The sequence below is a fragment of the Anser brachyrhynchus genome, assembly GCF_964034855.1.
Source record: "Anser brachyrhynchus genome assembly, contig: SCAFFOLD_576, whole genome shotgun sequence".
In the NCBI taxonomy this organism is placed as follows: Eukaryota; Metazoa; Chordata; class Aves; order Anseriformes; family Anatidae; genus Anser; species Anser brachyrhynchus.
The window spans coordinates 1-19561 of record NW_027664116.1 but is presented as its reverse complement, the minus strand read 5'-3'; the positions used below and the strand labels follow the sequence as shown (position 1 = coordinate 19561).

General features: G+C 61.0%; 1 protein-coding gene and 1 long non-coding RNA gene across 10 annotated transcripts; one reads left to right on the top strand and one right to left on the bottom strand.

Moving 5' to 3' along the window:
• Positions 1 to 1679: 1679 nt before the first annotated feature.
• Positions 1680 to 17879, bottom strand: PSMC4 (proteasome 26S subunit, ATPase 4). 9 transcript variants are annotated; one of them, XM_080608406.1, is made up of 11 exons: positions 17727 to 17879; positions 15462 to 15560; positions 14673 to 14859; positions 11417 to 11563; positions 8906 to 9015; positions 8711 to 8804; positions 7765 to 7932; positions 5930 to 6006; positions 3740 to 3908; positions 2500 to 2555; positions 1680 to 1865 (listed from the first exon to the last, which is right to left on the bottom strand). In XM_080608406.1, the coding sequence occupies exons 1-11, from the start codon at positions 17760 to 17762 to the stop codon at positions 1752 to 1754; spliced, it is 1257 nt and encodes a 418-aa protein (XP_080464532.1). In that variant the 5' UTR covers positions 17763 to 17879; the 3' UTR covers positions 1680 to 1751. The 9 variants fall into 9 exon arrangements, 6 of the variants coding, with proteins under 6 accessions (XP_080464532.1, XP_080464531.1, XP_080464530.1 ...); XM_080608405.1 differs by having other exon boundaries at positions 15462 to 15593; positions 17727 to 17777; XR_013944002.1 differs by lacking the exons at positions 1680 to 1865; positions 2500 to 2555 and adding exons at positions 4663 to 4674; positions 4829 to 5537 and having other exon boundaries at positions 3819 to 4526; positions 5895 to 6006; positions 15462 to 15593; positions 17727 to 17785.
• On the top strand, positions 9570 to 11356 carry LOC308186273. Its single transcript, XR_013944003.1, has 3 exons — positions 9570 to 9703; positions 9877 to 11215; positions 11342 to 11356. It is a non-coding gene; the product is annotated as an uncharacterized lncRNA (long non-coding RNA).
• Positions 17880 to 19561: the final 1682 nt, after the last annotated feature.

Here is a 19561-nt window from a genome sequence, read left to right as displayed (position 1 = left end):
GCCTAAATTAACCCAAATCCCTCTTAAATGCCCCCAAATCCTCCCTGAACAGCCCCAAATCCTCCCCAAACACGCCAAATTCCCCCTAAATCCCCCCTAATTTCCCCTAAATTTGCCCACTTTGCCCTTAAATCCCCCCCAGATCCTCCAAATCCCCCCCTTAATGAGCCCAAATTCCCCCCAAATTAACCCAAATTCCTCCTAGGCGCCCCCAAATCCCCTATCCCTGAAATCCCATCTCCCCAAATTCCCCTAGATTAGCCCAAATTCCCCCTAAAATCCCCCAATTCCTCCCGAATTCCCCTTAGGTCCTTCAAAAATCCTTCAAATTCTAATTTCCCTAAATTCTCCCTAAATCTCCCCAAATTCCCCCTCAATCTGCCCAAATTGCCCCTAAATCTCTCAAAGCCCCCCTAAATCCCCTTAATTCAACCCAAATCCCCCAAATTCACCCCAAATCCCCCAAATTCACCCTAAATTGCCCCGAATCGCCCTCCCCTGAAGCCACCGCATGGTCGTGTCCCCACCGATGTCCCCAGGGATGTCCCCATCCTGTCCCCATGTCCCCAAAGATACCCCAAGGCTGCCCCCATAGCCCCAAGATTGTCCCCAAGGCTGTCCCAAAACCCTCAAGATTGTCCCCAAGGCCCCAGGGTTGTCCCCAAGGTTGTCCCCATGTCCCCAAGGTTGTCCCCATGTCCCCAAGGCTGCCCCAAAGTCCTCAAAATTGTCCCCAAGGCCCCAAGATTGTCCCCAAGGCCATCTCCATGTCCCCAAGGCTGTCCCCAAGGCCACCCCCATGTTCCCAGGGTTGTCCCCATGTCCCCAAGGCACCCAAGGTTGTCCCCAAGGCCGTCCCCTTGGCCCCAAGATTGTCTCTATGTCCCCAGGATTGTCCCCAAGGCTGTCTCCATGTCCCCAAGGCCATCCCCATGGCCCCAAGATTGTCCCCAAGTCCCCAGGGTTGTCCCCAAGGCCATCCCCATGTCCCCAAGGCTGTCCCCAAGTCCACAGGACTGTCCCCAAGGCCGTCCCCATGGTTCCAAGATTGTCCCCATGACCCCAAGGCTGTCCCCAAGTCCCAAAGATTGTCCCCAAGGCCATCCCCATGTCCCCAAGGCTGTCCCCAAGGCCCCAATATTGCCCCCAAGGCTGTCCCCATGTCCCCAAGACCATCCCCATGTCCCCAAGGCCCCAAGACCGTCCCCAAGGCTGTCCCCATGTCGCCAGGGTTGTCCCCAAGGCCCCAGGGTTGTCCCCAAGGCCATCCCCATGTCCCCAAGACCATCCCCAAGGCCGTCCCCATGTCCCCAGGGTTGTCCCCAAGGCCCCAGGACTGTCCCCAAGGCCATTCACATGTCCCCAAGATTGTCCCCATGTCCCCAAGATTGCCCCCATGTCCCCAAGACCGCCCCCACGTCCCCAAGACCGCCCCCATGTCCCCAAGGCTGTCCCCATGTCGCCAGGGTTGTCCCCAAGGCCATCCCCATGTCCCCAGGGTTGTCCCCAAGGCCCCAGGACTGCCCCCAAGGCCATCTCCATGTCCCCAAGATTGTCCCCATGTCCCCAAGGCCGTTCCCACGTCCCAGAATTGTCCCCGCCGCCACCTCCACCCCGCCCCCGTGTCCCCAAGCAGACGCAGCACAGGCGGGCGTTGAAGGGAAGGGTCCGGGCGGGGGTGGGGGAGCGGGGGGGAGGGTTTATTGGGGGTGGCCGCGCGTCCCCAAGGTCCCCAAGGTCCCCGAGAGCTGTCACTTGTAGAACTCGTGCTCCTGCTCGTCCTTCTTGATGACCGTCTTGTAGGCCTTCTCGAAGTCCTTGGCCAGCACGATGTACCGGTTCTCCCGCACCGCCAGCATGCCGCCCTGGGGACGTCACCGTGTCACCCGTGTCACCTCCGTCACCCGCGTCACCCCCCCCCCCCAACTCCGCATCACGTCACCCCCCCCCCCCCCGCCCGGTGTCACTGAGGTCGCGTCGCCCAGCTCCGCGTCACCTCACGGTGGGTAGACCAGGCCTCCGTGTCACCCAACGATGGGGGGACGACGGATTTGTCACCCGCGTCCCCAACTTGTCACCCTCCTGGAGGCGGGCACGGCCTCCGTGTCACCTTGTCACCCTTCTCGAGGTGGACACGGCCTCAATGTCCCCAACTTGTCACCTGACTGAGGGTAGACCTGGTCCCCGTGTCACCTCCGTGTCACCCAACGATGGGGGGACGACGAATTTGTCACCCGTGTCCCCAACTTGTCACCCTTCTGGACGTAGACATGGCCTCCGTGTCACGTCTTTGTCACCCAACCATGGAGGGACAACACATTTGTCACCCGCGTCACCTCGTCACCTTACTGTGGGTAGACCTGGCCTCCGTGTCACCCAACGATGGGGGGAGAACGGATTTGTCACCCGTGTCCCCAACTTGTCACCCTTCCGGAGGTGTCCCCGTGTCCCCACGTCCCGTCTCCACGTCCCCATGTCCCCTGTCCCCCTGTCACCCACCTCCTGGCAGATGGAGTTGATGTCGGCCCCCGAAATCTTGTCCGGCCGCGCCACGTCTGGGTGAGGGTGAAGGAAGCCAACGGTCCCCGGTGTCCCCTCCCTGTCCCTAGAGGGTCCCCGATGTCCCCTGGGGTCCCCAGTGTCCCCATGGGGTCCCCAATGTCCCTCTCAGGTCCCTGGTGTCCCTTGGTGTCCCCACGGCCCTCGGTGTCCCCCCATATCCTTCGGTGGCCCCGGTGTCCCACCACGTCCCCATGTCCTTGGTGTCCCCATGTCCCCAGCTGTCCCCACGTCCCCTCATTGTCCCCTTGTCCCAATTGTCCCCACGTCCCCTCATTGTCCCCACGTCCCCTACGTCCTCCATTGTCCTCACACCCCCTTGTTGTCCCCGTGTCCCCCATCGTCCCCACGTCCCCCACTGTCCCCGTAACCCTTCATTGTCCCCACATCCTCCATCGTCCTCACTGTCCCCTTTGTCCCCCCATTGTCCCCATGTCCCCCATTGTCCCCATGTCCCCCATCACCGCCACGTCCCTTTATTGTCCCCACGTCCCCCATCATCCCCACCTTCTCCTTCGCCCTCACATCCCCTTATCGCCCCCGTGTCCTCTGCCATCCCCCATTGTCCCCGTGCCCCCCATCAGCCCCGCGTCCCCTCATCGTCCCCACGTCCCCAACTGTCCCCACGCCCCTTCAACATCTCTGCATCCTCCATCGTCCCCACGTCCTCCGTCGTCCCCACGTCCTCCATCGCCCCCACGTCCCCTTATCGTCCCCGTGTCCTCCATCGTCCCCGTATCCCTTTATTGTCCCCACGTCCTCCATCACCCCCACGTCCTCCACCACCCCCGTGTCCCCCATCGTCCCCGTGTCCCCTTATTGTCCCCATGTCCTCCATCGCCCCCACGTCCTCCACCACCCCTGTGTCCCCTTATCGTCCCCGTGTCCTCCATCGTCCCCGTGTCCCTTTATTGTCCCCACGTCCTCCGTTGTCCCCACGTCCTCTGTTGTCCCCACGTCCCCTTATCGTCCCCGTGTCCTCCGTCGTCCCCGTGTCCCTTTATTGTCCCCATGTCCCCCGTTGTCCCCATGTCCTCCATCGCCCCCACGTCCTCCACCACCCCCACGTCCCCGTGTCCTCCGTCGTCCCTGCGTCCCCTTATTGTCCCCCTGTCCCCTTACTGTCCCCACGCCCGGCATCGTCCCCACGTCCCCCGATTGTCCCCGTGTCCCCGGATACAGTCCTCGAGGTCCACCTCCTCGGAGAGGTTCATCTTGCCGGTGATGGTGGAGAAGATGAGGCGCTTCTGGCGCCGGTCGGGCAGCGGGAACTCGATCTTGCGGTCCAGGCGGCCGGGCCGCAGCAGCGCCGGGTCCAGCGTGTCCGCGCGGTTGGTGGCCATGATCACCTGGGGGGACACATCACCCGCGGGACCTCCTAGAACCCACAGGACCTCCTAGTACCCGTGGGGCCTTCCGGAATCCATGGGACAAGCCTGGCACTTATAGGGTCACCTAGAACCTGTGGGATAACCCTGGCACCTCTAGGATCACCTAGAACCTGTGGGATAACCCTGGCACCTCTAGGATCACCTAGAACCCGTGGGTCCTCCTAGAACCCGTGGGACGATCCTGGGACCTACGGGACAACCTAGAACCTGTAGGACTATCTAGAACCCATGGGACCCCCCTGACATCTCTGGGACCACCTAGAACCTGTGGGACAGCCCTGGCACCTATAGGGTCACCTAGAACCTGTGAGATAACCCTGGCACCTATAGGACCACCTAGAACCCATGGGAAACCCCTGACATCTACAGAACCACCTAGAACCTGTGGGACACCCCTGGCACCTATAGGGCCACCCAGAACCCACGGGACACCCCTGGCACCTATGGGACCTCCTAGAATGAGTGGAACCACCTAGAACCCATGGGACACCGCTGGCACCTACGGGACAACCTAGAACCCATGGGACCATCTAGAACCCATGGGACAACCCTGGCACCTATAGGGCCACCTAGAACCTGTGGGACAGCCCTGGCACCCACAGGGCCACCTAGAACCTGTAGGACTATCTAGAATCCATGGGACACCACTGACACCTATGGGACAACCTAGAACCCATAAGACCATCTAGAACCTGTAGGACACCCCTGGCACCTATGGGACCTTCTAGAACCCGTGGACACCCCTGGCACCTATGGGACCACCTAAAACCTGTAGGGCCGCCTAGAACCCATGGGACACCCCTGGCACCTGTAGGACCACCCAGAACCCACAGGACCACCTAGAACCTGTGGGGCACCCCTGGCACCTATAGGACCACCTAGAACCCGTGGGACACCCCTGGCACCTATGGGACCTTCTAGAAGCCACGGGACCACCCAGCACCCATGGGACACCCCCAAAACCCATGGAACTCCCGTAGGACCACCCAGAACCCACAGGACACCCCTGGCACCCATGGGACCACCTAGAACCCTCGGGACCTCCTAACACCCATGGGACCTCCTAGCACCCGTGGGATGTCCCCAGCACCCATAGGGCCACCTAGCACCCACGGGACCTCCTAGCACCCACGGGACCTGGTGCCAGGGACACCAATAGGGTGCTAGGAACACCCAGAACCCTCAGGAACCCAGGGACACCTCTGGGCCTCCTGGGGACACCCAAAGGACATCGGGGACACCCAAAGGGTCTCCTTGCACCCATGGGACGCCTGGGGCACCCATGGGACCCTGGGGGCACCCACGGGACTCTGGGGGCACCCGTGGGACATCAGGGACACCCATGGGACACTGGGGACACCCACAGGGTCTCCTTGCACCCATGGGACTCTAAGGGCACCCATGGGACCCCGGGGGCACCCACAGGACTCCGGGGGCACCCACGGGACTCCAGGAGCACCCACGGGACCCTGGGGGCACCCACGGGACATCGGGGACACCCACGGGGTCTCCTTGCACCCATGGGACTCCAGGGACACCCACGGGACCCTGGGGGCACCCACGGGACCCTGGGGGCACCCACGGGGTCTCCTTGCACCCATGGGACTCTGGGGGCACCCACGCGACCCCAGGGGCACCCACGCGACCCCAGGGGCACCCACCGGACTCTGGGGGCACCCACGGGACCCTGGGGGCACCCACGGGACTCCAGGAGCACCCACAGGACATCACGGACACCCATAGGACACTAGGGACACCCATAGGGTCTCCTTGCACCCACGGGACTTTGGGGGCACCCACGGGACTCCGGGGGCACCCACAGGACCCTGGGGGCACCCACGGGACACTGGGGGCACCCTCGGGACTCCTGGGGCACCCATAGGACACTGGGGACACCCACGGGGTCTCCTTGCACCCATGGGACTTTGGGGGCACCCACGGGACTCCGGGGGCACCCATGGGACCCTGGGGGCACCCACCTTGACGTTGACGTTCTGGTCGAAGCCGTCCATCTGGTTGAGGAGCTCCAGGAGGATGCGCTGGACCTCGCGGTCGGCTGGGGAGGGGACGGGGGGGGTGGGGGGGTGACACCCAAAGGAGACCCCCCCCCCCAGCACCCCTCGGAGCCCCGGCATGGGGACACCCCAAGGATTGATCGGGGACACCGAGGGTTGGGGTGATCCCACCTTGGGGTCCTCCGAGGGGTCCCTGAACCCCACCCCGGAGGCACCCAAAGGACCAGGGGACACCAGGGGGTCCCTGACCCCAAAATGGGGTCCCTGAACTCCAACCCCGGAGCCACCCCAAGGACCGGGGGACCCCAAAGATTGGGTGACCCAACCATGGGGTCCTCCAAGGGGTCCCTGAACCCCACCCTGGAGGCACCCAAAGGACCAGGGGGCGCTACGGGGTCCCTGACCCCAAAATGGGGTCCTCCAAGGGGTCCCTGAACCCCACCGTGGAGGCACCCCAAGGACCAGGAGACCCCAAGAGGTCCTCTGAGGTGCCCCCGAACCCCACCCCGGAGCCACCCCAAGGACCTGGGGACCCCAAAGGTTGGGTGACCCAACCATGGTGCCCCTAAAACCCATCCTGGAGGCACCCCAAGGACCGGGGGGCCCCAAAGCTTGGGTGACCCAACCATGGGGTCCTCCAAGGGGTCCCTGAACCCCACCCCGGAGCCACCCCAAGGACCGGACGACCCCAAAAGTTGGGTGATCCAACCATGGGGTCCTCCAAGGGGTCCTTGAACCCCACCCTGGAGCCACCCAAAGGACCAGAAGACACCAAGAGGTCCTCCGAGGTGCCCCCGAACCCCACCCCGGAGCCACCCCAAGGACTGGAGGACCGCAAAGGTTGGGTGACCCAACCATGGGGTCCTCCAAGGGGTCTCTGAACCCCACCCTGGAGCCACCCCAAGGACCAGGGGACACCAAGGGGGTCCTGACCCCAAAATGGGGTCCTCTGAGGTGCCCCCGAAACCCACCCCGGAGCCACCCCAAGGACCTGGGGACCCCAAAGGTTGGGTGATCCCACCATGGGGTCCTCCAAGGGGTCCCTGAACCCCACCCGGGATCCACCCCAAGGACCAGGGGATGCCAGGGGGTCCCTGACCCCACAATGGGGTCCTCCAAGGGGTCCCTGAACCCCACCCCAGAGCCACCCCAAGGACCTGGGGACCCCAAAGGTTGGGTGACCCAACCATGGGGTCCTCCAAGGGGTCCCTGAACCCCACCATGGAGGCACCCCAAGGACCTGGGGACCCCAAAGATTGGGTGACCCAACCACGGGGTCCTCCAAGGGGTCCCTTGAACCCCACCCCGGAGCCACCCCAAGGACCTGGGGACCCCAAAGGTTGGGTGACCCAACCATGGTGCCCCTAAACCCCACCCTAGAGCCACCCAAAGGACCACGGGGTCCCTGACCCCAAAAAGGGGTCCTCCGAGGTGCCCCCGAACCCCACCCCGGAGCCACCCCAAGGACCTGGGGACCCCAAAGGTTGGGTGACCCAACCATGGGGTCCTCCAAGGGGTCCATGAACCCCATCCTGGAGCCACCCCAAGGACTGGGGGACCCCAAAGGTTGGGTGACCCAACCATGGTGCCTCTAAACCCCACCTTGAGGCCACCCAAAGGACCAAGAGACACCAAGGGTTGGGTGATCCCACCACGGTGCCCCCAAAACCCCACCCTGGAGCCACCCCAAGGACCGGAAGACACCAAGACGTCCTCCGTGGTGCCCCCGAACCCCACCCCGGAGCCACCCCGAGGTCCGGGGGGGGGTCCACCCAGGGTTCCCCACGCCCCTCCCTCACCTCCGGTCTGGGCGTCGAAGCGCTTGGTGGCGATGGCGTCGATCTCGTCGATGAAGATGATGGCGGGCGCGTTCTCCTTGGCCAGGCGGAAGACGTCGCGCACCATGCGGGGCCCCTCGCCCAGGTACTTCTGCACGAACTCCGAGCCCACCACGCGGATGAAGGCGGCTGGGGGGGGGGGCACCCAAAGGCGCTGGCACCCGGGCGGCGGGGTCACCCCCGAAAAACTTCCCCGGGGTGCCGCCAGCACCCTGGGGTGCCGCCACCGCCAGCTTCTGGCGTCACCTCGAGCTTTCGGCGTCGCCTCAGAAGCTTCCGGGGTCACCAGCAACCCCAAGGACCCCATCAGCACCTCGGGGTGCCCACCAGCACCCATGGGTGTCAACGCCACCCCTCGGGTGCCACCACCACCCTGGGGTGCCACCAGCACCCCAAGGACCCAAATGCCACCCCAAGGACCTGACCACAACCCCAAGGACCTCACCATGACCCCAAGGACCTCACCACCACCCATGGGTGCCACCACCACCCCAACGACCCAACCGCCACCCCAAGGACCCCACCACAACCCCAAGGACCCAACCACCACCCATGGGTGCCACCACAACCCCAAGGACCTCAGCACCACCCCAAGGACCCAAATAGCACCCATGGGTGCCACCACCACCCCAAGGACCCAACTGCCACCCCAAGGACCCCACCATGACCCCAAGGACCCCACCACCACCCCAAGAACCCCACCACCACCCCAAGAACCCCACTGCCACCCATGGGTGCCACCACCCCCCTAAGGACCCAACCGCCACCCCAAGGACCCCACCATGACCCCAAAGACCCCACCATGACCCCAAAGACCCAACCGCCACCCCAAGGACCCCACCGCCACCCCAGAAACACCCCAGCACCCCCAAAAACACCCCCCCCCCAGCACCCACGGGTGCCCCACCTGTGGTGTGATGGGCCACCGCCTTGGCCAACATGGTCTTCCCGCAGCCGGGCGGGCCGTACATGAGGACACCCCGCGGGGGGTCGATGCCGATCTGGGAGGGGGGGACACGAACCCCACGGGGAGGACGTCACGGGGACCCCAAAGCGTCCCACGGGTGTGTCCCCACCCCAGGGTGCTGCAGAGGGGACCCACCTGCTTGTAGAGCTCGAAGTGGGTGAGGGGGAGCTCGACGGCCTCGCGCACCTCCTGCTTCTGGATGTCCATGCCCCCGATGTCGGCGTACATCACGTCGGGCTTCTGGTCTGGGGGGACGGGGGAGGTGAGGGTGGGGGGGGGGACACCCACGGAAAGGGGTGGGGGGGCACCCGGGGGCTTCTCCTGGCCAGGTCGGGGACCTCCAAGGATGGAGAACCACCACCCAACTGGGCCTAGACGTCGGCTCTACCGTGGGACGTCAGGGAGAAGGTCCCGGGTCCACTCCACTCCTCAAAACTGGTCAAACCTCCCCAAAAAACCTTCAAATATATCATGGATGATTTAGGATTTTGTCCCAGAAGACCTTGAGTAGACCCAAGGATGGAGATCCACCACCCATTTACGTCTAAATATGGGGTTTATCCCCCTAGGACATCACGGAGAAGGTCCCTGGTCCACTCTACTCCCCAAAACTGGTCAAACCTCCCCAAAAAAACTTCAAATATATCGTGGATGATTTAGGATCCTGTCCCAGAAGACCTTGGGTAGACCCAAGGATGGAGACCCACCACCCACCAAGGTCTAATCATGGTCTCTATCCTCTTGGGATCCCAAGGAGAAGAACCCAGGTCCACTCCACTCCTCAAAACTGGTCAAACCTCCCCAAAAAACCTTCAAATATATCGTGGATGATTTAGGATCTTGTCCCAGAAGACCTTGGGTAGACCCAAGGATGGAGACCCACCACCCATTTGGGTCTAAATATGGGGTTTATCCTCCTAGGACATCAGGGAGGTCCCTGGTCCGCTCCACTCCTCAAAACTGGTCAAACCTCCCCAAAAAAACTTCAAATATATCGTGGATGATTTAGGATCTTGTCCCAAAAGACCTTGGGTAGACCCAAGGATGGACGCCCACCACCCACCAAGGTCTAATCATGGTCTCTATCCTCTTGGGATCCCAAGGAGAAGATCCCAGGTCCACTCTACTCCCCAAAACTGGTCAAACCTCCCCAAAAACCCTTCAAATATATCATGGATGATTTAGGATCTTGTCCCAAAAGACCTTGGGTAGACCCAAGGATGGAGACCCACCACCCATTGGGGTCTAAATATGGGGTTTATCCTCCTAGGACATCACGGAGAAGGTCCCTGGTCCACTCTACTCCCCAAAACTGGTCAAAACTCCCCAAAAAAACTTCAAATGTATCGTGGATGATTTAGGATTTTGTCCCAGAAGACCTTGGGTAGACCCAAGGATGGAGAACCACCACCCATTTACGTCTAAATATGGGGTTTATCCTCCTAGGATATCACGGACAAGGTCCCAGGTCCACTCTACTCCCCAAAACTGGTCAAAACTCCCCAAAAAAACTTCAAATATATCGTGGATGATTTAGGATTTTGTCCCAGAAGACCTTGGGTAGACGCAAGGACGGAGACCCACCACCCATTTGGGTCTAAATCCTGGCTTTATTCTCCTAGGACATCAGGGAGAAGGTCCCTGGTCCGCTCCACTCCTCAAAACTGGTCAAACCTCCCCAAAAAAACTTCAAATATATCGTGGATGATTTAGGATCCTGTCCCAGAAGACCTTGGGTAGACCCAAGGATGGACGCCCACCACCCACCAAGGTCTAATCATAGTCTCTATCCTCTTGGGATCCCAAGGAGAAGATCCCAGGTCCACTCTACTCCTCAAAACTGGTCAAACCTCCCCAAAAAACCTTCAAATGTATCGTGGATGATTTAGGATTTTGTCCCAGAAGACCTTGGGTAGACCCAAGGATGGAGACCCACCACCCATTTACGTCTAAATATGGGATTTATCCTCCTAGGATATCACGGAGAAGGTCCCAGGTCCACTCTACTCCCCAAAACTGGTCAAACCTCCCCAAAAAAACTTCAAATATATCGTGGATGATTTAGGATTTTGTCCCAGAAGACCTTGGGTAGACGCAAGGATGGAGACCCACCACCCATTGGGGTCTAAACCTTGACTCTGTCCTCCTAGGACAAGGCCAGAAGATCCCAGGTCCTCTCTACTCCTCAAAACAGGTCAAAACTCCCCAAAAACTCCTTCCTCCCATCCCAGGGAGGTGGTGGCCCATCCCGTGAAGGTGGTGGCCCACCCCATAGAGGTGGTGGCCCACCCCATAGAGGTGGTGGCCCATCCCAGGGAGGTGGTGGCCCACCCCAGGGAGGTGCTGGCCCACCCCATAGACGTAGTGGCCCACCCCATGGTGGTCATGGCCCATCCAAGGGAGGTGGTGGCCAATCCCACAGAGGTGCTGGCCCACCCCACAGAGGTGCTGGCCCATCCCATGGTAATGGTGGCCCACCCCATGGTAATGGTGGCCCACCCCATGGTAATGGTGGCCCATCCCATAGAGGTGGCGGCCCACCCCATGCTAATGGTGGCCCACCCCGTGGAGGTGGAGGCCCACCCCATAGACGTGGTGGCCCACCCCAGGGAGTCGGTAGCCCACCCCGCGGAGTCGGCGGCCCACCTGAGGTGAGCATCATGATGCTGCTGTCGGCCTCGGGGGGCAGGACGTCCACCAGGGCGTTGCTGTGCTTGTGCAGCGCCACCGAGGCGTTGGGCTTCAGCAGCTCGCGGTCGATGGTGCTCAGGATGCGCACGTAGTAGTTGGAGCCTGCGGGGACCCGCCCGCGGTGACCCCAACGGGGTGGAGACCACCGGGGCCACCCCATTGGGATCGTTGTCCCACGTATGACCCTACAAGCATCCCCCGTGTCCCTCGTGGCCATAACCGCGATCCTACAAGAGTTCCTCCTGACCCCAAAGATGATCCTACAAGTAGCACTGTGTCCACTCATGGCCATACCCATGATCCTACAAGCATTCCTCATGACCCCAACCATGACCCTACAAGTGTCCCCATATCTCTTCATGACCCCAACCATGATCCTACAAGTGTCCCTCATGACCCCAACCATGATCCTAAAAGTGTCCTCATGTTCCTCATGACCATAATCATGATCCTACAAGTGTCCCCATGTCCCTCATGACCCCAACCATGACCCTACAAGTGTCCCCGTGTCCCTCATGACCCCAGCCATGATCCTACAAGTGTTCCTCATGACCACAACCATGATCCTACAAGTGTCCTCATGTTCCTCATGACCCCAACCATGACCCTACAAATGTCCCTGTGTCCCTCACGACCCCAACCATGACCCTACAAGCGTCCCTCACGACCCCAAAGATCATCCTACAGGCGTCGTTGTGTCCCCTCATGGCCATAGCCATGATCCTACAAGTGTTCCTCATGACCCCAACCATGATCCTACAAGTGTCCCCATGTCCCTTCATGACCCCAACAACGATCCTACAAGTGTTCCTCATGTCCCTCGTGACCATAATCATGACCCTACAAGTGTCCCCCGTGTCCCTCATGGCCATAACCGCGACCCTACAAGTGTTCCTCGTGACCCCAACCATGGTCCTACAAGTGTCCCCATGTCCCTTCATGACCCCAGCCACGACCCTAAAAGTGTCCCCATGTTCCTCATGACCCCAACCATGACCCTACAAGTGTCCCCGTGTCCCTAATGACCATACCCATGATCCTACAAGTGTTTCTCGTGACCCCAACCATGATCCTAAAAGCGTCCCCATATCCCTTCATGACCCCATCCATGATCCTACAAGTGTCATTGTGTCCCCTCATGGCCATACCCATGGTCCTACAAGTGTCCCCATGTTCCTCGTGACCCCAACCATGACCCTACAAGTGTCGTTGTGTCCCCTCATGACCATAACCACGATCCTACAAGTGTCCCTCATGACCCCAACCATGATCCTAAAAGTGTCCTCATGTCCCTCATGACCCCAGCCATGATCCTACAAGTGTTCCTCATGACCCCAACCATGACCCTACAAGTGTCCCCACGTCCCTCACGACCCCAAAGATCATCCTACAAGCATCGTTGTGTCCCCTCATGGCCATAACCACAATCCTACAAGTGTTCCTCATGACCCCAACCATGATCCTACAAGTGTCCTCATGTCCCTCACGACCATAATCATGATCCTACAAGTGTCCCCATACCCCTTCATGACCCCAACCATGACCCTACAAAATGTCCCCGTCCATACCCGTGAACCTACAAGTACCATGGTGTCCCCTCATGACCCCACCCATGACCCTATAAGCGTCCCCAAGTCCCTCATGACCATAACCACGATCCTACAAGTGTTCCTCACGACCCCAACCACGACCCTACAAGTGTCCCCACGCCCCTCATGACCCCAACCATGACCCTACAAGTGTCCCCACGCCCCTCATGACCCCAACCATGACCCTACAAGTGTCCCCACGCCCCTCATGACCCCACCCATGACCCTACAAGTGTCCCCACGCCCCTCATGACCATACCCATGATCCTACAAGTGTCCCCACGCCCCTCACGACCCCATCCACAACCCTACAAGCGTCCCCACGTCCCTCATTACCCCAACCATGATCCTACAAGTATCCATGTCCCTTGATGACCTTACCCATGATCCTACAAGTGTCCCTACGTCCCTTAATGACCCCAATCATGACCCTACAAGCGTCCCCATGCCCCTCACGACCCCAACCATGACCCCACAAGTGTCCCCACATCCCTCATGACCATAACCACAACCCTAAAAGCGTCCCCATGTCTTTCATGACCATACCCCTGATCCTACAAGTATCCGTGTCCCCTGATGACCATACCCACGACCCTACAAGCGTCCCCACGTCCCTCATGACCCCAACCATGACCCTATGAGCGTCCCCACGTCCCTCAGGACCCCACCCACGACCCTACAAGTATCCCTATGTCCCTTCATGACCCAAACCTTGATCCTACAAGTGTCCACATGCCCCTCACGACCCCACCCATGATCCTACAAGTACCCCCATGACCCTACAAGCGTCCCCACGTCCCTCACGACCGTAGCCCTGATCCTACAAGTATCCGTGTCCCCTGATGACCGTACCCACGACCCTACAAGTGTCCCTACGTCCCTTCATGACCCCAACCATGATCCTACAAGTGTCCCCATGCCCCTCACGACCCCAACCATGACCCCACAAGTGTCCCCACATCCCTCATGACCATAACCACAACCCTAAAAGCGTCCCCATGTCTTTCATGACCATACCCCTGATCCTACAAGTATCCGTGTCCCCTGATGACCATACCCATGACCCTACAAGTGTCCCCATGTCCCTCACGACCCCACCCACGACCCCACAAGCGTCCCCACGTCCCTCATGACCCCACCCACGACCCTACAAGCGTCCCCATGCCCCTCATGACCACAACCACGACCCTACAAGTATCCCCGTGTCCCTCACGACCCTACCCATGATCCTACAAGTACCCCCATAACCCTACAAGCGTCCCCACGTCCCTCACGACCCCAACCATGACCCTACAAGTGTCCCCGTGTCCCTTCACGACCCTGCAAGCGTCCCCATGCCCCTCACGACCATAACCACGACCCTACAAGTGTCCCCACGCCCCTCACGACCGTACCCACGACCCTACGAGCGTCCCCACGCCCCTCATGACCATACCCATGATCCTACAAGTACTCCCATGACCCTACAAGTGTCCCCACGCCCCTCACGACCCCACCCATGACCCCACAAGTGCCCCCACACCCCTCACGACCCCACCCACGACCCTACAAGCCTCCCCGTGTCCCTTCCCGACCCCGCAAGCGTCCCCTCGTCCCGTAACCGCCCCCCCCGCCCCCGCTACCCGTGGTGGAGCCGACGATGGCGGTGTTCTGGTCGACGGCCTCGAGGAACTGCCCGATGACCAGGGGGATGCTCTGGATGCGCTTCACCTCCTCCTGCGCGTGCAGGAACTCCTTCTTCAGGTTCTTCTGCTCGTCCTTGATGTACTCCTCCTGCACCTCCAGGAACTCCAGCTCCTGCTGCAGCTTCTGCGGGGGGGGACGCGCAGAGGGTGGGGGACCCCGAAAGGGCCACCACGTGTCCCCAAGGGTCCCAAGTGTCGCCAGGAGGCGCCACGTGTCCCCAAAGTGCCCACGTCCCCGAGGGGTCATCCCATAACCCCAAGGTGCCCCACGTGTCCCCAAGGTGCCCACATGTCCCCAAGGAGCCCCACGTGTCCCCAAGGGGCCACCGTGGGTCCTCAAAGGGCCACCGTGGGTCCCCAAGGGTCCCAAGTGTCCCCAAGAGGCGCCACGTGTCCCCGAGGAACCCAGGTCCCCAGGGGGTCATCCCATATCCCCAAGGTGCCCCACGTGTCCCCAAGGGCCACCCATGTCCCCGAGGGTCCCAAGTGTCCCCAAGAGGTCCCACGTGTCCCCAAGGGGCCACCCCACGTCCTCCATGTGTCCCCAAAGGGCCACCGTGGGTCCCCGAGGGGTCCACGTGTCCCCAAGGACCACCCATGTCCCCGAGGTGCCCCCACACATCCCCGAGGGCCACCCATGTCCCCAAGGCCACCCCACATGTCCCCGAGGTGCCCCCCCCGTGTCCCCGAGATGCCCCCCCGTGTCCCCGAGGTGCCCCCACCCACCTTGTAGCGGCTGTAGAGGTCCTCCAGGTCCTCGGGCTCGGGGACGAGGAAGGACAGCCCGGCGTGGGGACGCGGCACGGCCAGCGCGGGGAGGTCATCCTGGGGGGGGGGGGAGGGGCGGGTCACCCAAATCTGGGGGGGCGGGGGGGGACGGGACACCCCGATGTCTCCCAGGACCCCTCGGTGTCCCCACCACCTCGGTGTCCCCAGCCTTCGGGGGTCCCCAACGCTTGGGTGTCCCCAAAACCCCGATGTCCCCAAAAACACCTCGGTGTCCCCAAAACATATCGGGGTGTCCCCAAAACGTATCGGGGTGTCCTCAAGAGACCCCGATGTCCCCAGATCTTGGGTGTCCCCAAATCTTGGGTGTCCCCAAAATACGTCCAGGTGTCCCCAAGACCCTGATGTCCCCAAAACTTGGGGGTCCCCAAAAGTCATTTGGGTGTCCTCAAGAGACCCCAATGTCCCCAAAACTTGGGTGTCCCCAAAACTTGGGTGTCCCCAGAACGTTTCGGGGTGTCCCCAAGACACCCCAAAGTCCCCAAAACTTGGATGTCCCCAAAAACACCTCGGTGTCCCCAAAACTGTGGTGACCCCAACGCCTGGGTGTCCCCAAAACATACTGGGGTGTCCCCAAGAGACCCCGATGTCCCCAAATCTTGGGTATCCCCAAAACCTGGTGTCCCCAAGAGACATCAGTGTCCCCAAAACACGTCCAGGTGTCCCCAAAAGACCCCGATGTCCCCAAGAAACTTTGATGTCCCCAAGACCCCGATGTCCCCAAAACTTGGGGGTCCCCAAAACGTATCGGGGTGTCCTCAAGAGACCCCGATGTCCCCAAATCTTGGGGGTCCCCAAATCTTGGGTGTCCCCAAAACACGTCCAGGTGTCCCCAAGACCCCGATGTCCCCAAATCTTGGGGGTCCCCAAAAGACATTTGGGTGTCCCCAAGAGACCTCGGTGTCCCCAAAACCTATCGGGGTGTCCCCAAGAGACCCCGATGTCCCCAAATCTTGGTGTCCCCAAAACTTGGGTGTCCCCAAAACGTATTTGGGTGTCCCCAACACCCCAATGTCCCCAAAACTTGGGGGTCCCCAAAACATATCGGGGTGTCCCCAAAAGACCCCGATGTCCCCAAATCTTGGGGGTCCCCAAAAACTTGGTGTCCCCAGGAGACCTCGGTGTCCCCAAAACACGTCCAGGTGTCCCCAAAAGACCCCGATGCCCCCAAAACTTGGGGGTCTTCAAGACATTTTTGGGTGTCCCCAAGACACTTCGACGTCCCCAACGCCTCGGTGGCCCCAAAACCCCCCCAATTGTCCCCAAACCCCCCCCAATTGTCCCCAAACCCCCCAACTGTCCCCAACCCCCCCCAACTGTCCCCAAACCCCCCCCAATTGTCCCCAAAACCCCCTCGGGTCCCCCCCCCCAAAAAAAACCCCGAGACCTCCCCGAAAACCCCTCGTTTCTCCCCAAAATCTGGGTGTGTCCCTCCCCCCAACTTGTGGGTGTCCCCAAGGTCACCCGGAGACCCCAAAACCCCACGGTTTTACCCCAAAATCTGCTTACCCCCCCCCCCAAAAAAATGGGTGGCCCCAACACCCGGTTGACCCCAAAATCCCCGTTTTCCCCCCCAAAAAAAGATGTTTTTCTCCCCAAATCCCAAAACCCCTCTTTTCCTCCCCAAAAACAAAAACCCTCGTTTTCCCTGCCAAAAACCCAAAACCCCTCATTTTACCCCAAAACCCCCTTTTTCACCCCAAAACCCCAAACCCCCATTTTTCCCCCAAAAACCCAACTGCCCGCCCCCAAACTCCACTCCCCCCTCCAACCCCAGCTCCCCCCCCAACCGTGTGCGCCCAGTCACCTAGAGTCCCAAAATTCCCCAGTTTTACCCCAAAAACTGTCTCTCCCCCAAAATAAAACAATTTCCAAAAACCCTCCATTTTTTCCCCAAAAACCCACCTCCCCCCCCTCAAAAAACCCAGCTCCCCCCCTCCCCCCGGCTCCCCCTTATCCGTATGCACCCCGCCAGTCACGTGGGTGCCCCAAAAACCCCCCATTTCCCCCCAAAATCCGCGCCCCCCCAAAAAAAAACAGTGTCCAAAACCCCCCCAGTTTTCCCCCAAAACTGAACTGCCCCCCCCCCCCAAAACCCCGCTCCCCCTCTCCCCCCGGCTCCCCCCTACCCGTGTCCGCCCCCAAGGCCACGTGGGTGCCCCAAAAACCCCCGATTTCGCCCCAAAACCGCGCCCCCCCCCCCACCTGCGCCTTCTCCCCCAGCACCCCGATCTCCTCCATCGTGACTCGGCGCGCGGGGGCCGACGGGAACTGGGCGGGAGGGGGCGGGGCGCGGGGCCTTATGGGAGGAGGGCGGCGGCGCGGGGCGTGCTGGGAGTTGTAGTCCGGCCGCGGGGGGAGGAGTCAATGAGCACCGTGGAGGCGCAGGGGGTGATGGGAGTTGTAGTCCGGCCGCGGGGCGTGCTGGGAAATTGAGTCCTGGAGAGGCCAAAGGGCCCCCTCAGAGGCCCTGCCGCCATCTTGTGTCCTCCCCCCCCCAATGTCCCCAAACTCGTTTTTTTTGTCCCCAAAGTGTCCCCCGCTGTCCCCAAACCCACAGATTTGTGTCCCCCCATGTCCCCAAACGCCTCTTTTTGTCCCCAAAGTGGCTCCCGTTGTCCCTAAACTCGCAGATTTGTGGCCCCAAAGCGTCCCCCCATGTCCCCAACGCCATGTTGGTGTCCCCAAAGTGTCCCCAACCCCGTATTTGTGTCCCCCCCATGTCCCCAAATGATTTTTTGTGTCCCCAAATGTCCCCTCGTTGTCCCCAACCCCATTTTTGTGTCCCCAAAGTGTCCCCACATGTCCCCAACCCCACAACTTCGTCCCCAAAATGTCCCCTCAGTATCCCCAAACCCCATATTTGTGTCCCCAAATGTCCCCAAACCCCATTTTGTGTCCCCAAAATGTCCCCAACCCCCATTTTGTGTCCCCAAATGTCCCCCCCATGTCCCCAACCCCACAACTTTGTGTCCCCAAATGTCCCCTCATTGTCCCCAACCCCATTTTGTGTCCCCAAAATGTCCCCAACCCCATTTTGTGTCCCCAAATGTCCCCCCCATGTCCCCAACCCCATTTTTGTGTCCCCAAATGTCCCCTCATTGTCCCCAAACCCCTATTTGTGTCCCCAAAATGTCCCCAAACCCCATTTTGTGTCCCCAAAATGCCCCCCCCAGTCCCCAAAACCCCATTTATGTCCCCAAAATGTCCCCCCCATGGGGTGTGCCCCCCCCCCCCCCCCCAAACAAGCCGGGCACCCATCAGCCATCCGCTTTATTGGGGGGGGGGGTCCCCCAATTTTGGGGAGGGGTCCCCCATTTTGGGGGGGTCCCCATTTACAGGGGGGGACCCCAATTCCGGGGGGGGGACCCCAATTTCGGGGGGGGACCCCAATTTCGGGGGGGACCCCAATTTTGGGGGGGTCCCCCATTTTGGGGGGGTCCCCATTTACAGCAGGGTGGCCCCAATTCCAGGGGGGGGCCCACCATTTTTTTAGGGGGGCCCCCCTCATTTTGGGGGGGGGTCCCCAAAATCCAGGGGGGCCCAGAAACCAAAAGGGGGGGGGGGGGTGCCCCCATTATGGGGGTCCCCCCATTTTTTGGGGGGGGGTCCCCATTTTGGGTGGGGGCCCCATTATGGGGGGGGGGCCCCATTATGGGGGGGGGTCCCATTTTGGGGGGGGGGTCCCATTTTGGGGGGGGTCCCCATTTTTTTTATGGGGGGGGGCCCATTTTGGGGGGGTCTCCATTTTGTAGGGTCTCCATTTTGGGGGGGGGGTCCCCGTTTTGGGGGGGGGGGTCCCCGTTTTGGGGGGGTCCCCGTTTTGGGGGGGGGTCCCCACTATAGTGGGAGCTCCCATTTTGGGGGGGGGGGCTCCCCATTTTTCCCCCCCCCCCCCAAAAAACCCTCCCACCCCCCCCCTTTTTGACCCCATTTTTCCCTTGGGGGGGGCATTTCCCCAATCCACACCCCCCCAAAAAAATTTTTAGCCCCCCCCCCACAAATTTTAAGCCTCCCCCCTAAATTTTAGCCCCCCCCCA

Bases quoted from the DNA above. Each gene is read 5' to 3' on its own strand.
- PSMC4 (XM_080608403.1), bottom strand. From the start codon at position 17,762: ATGGAGGAGATCGGGGTGCTGGGGGAGAAGGCGCAG. The intron at 15,594-17,726 runs GTGGGGGGGGGG...CCGCCCCCCCAG, and splicing joins TGCTGGGGGAGAAGGCGCAG to ATTTGGGTGACCCGCCCCTC. The intron at 11,564-14,672 runs GTAGCGGGGGCG...GGGTCCCCGCAG, and splicing joins CATCGTCGGCTCCACCACGG to GCTCCAACTACTACGTGCGC.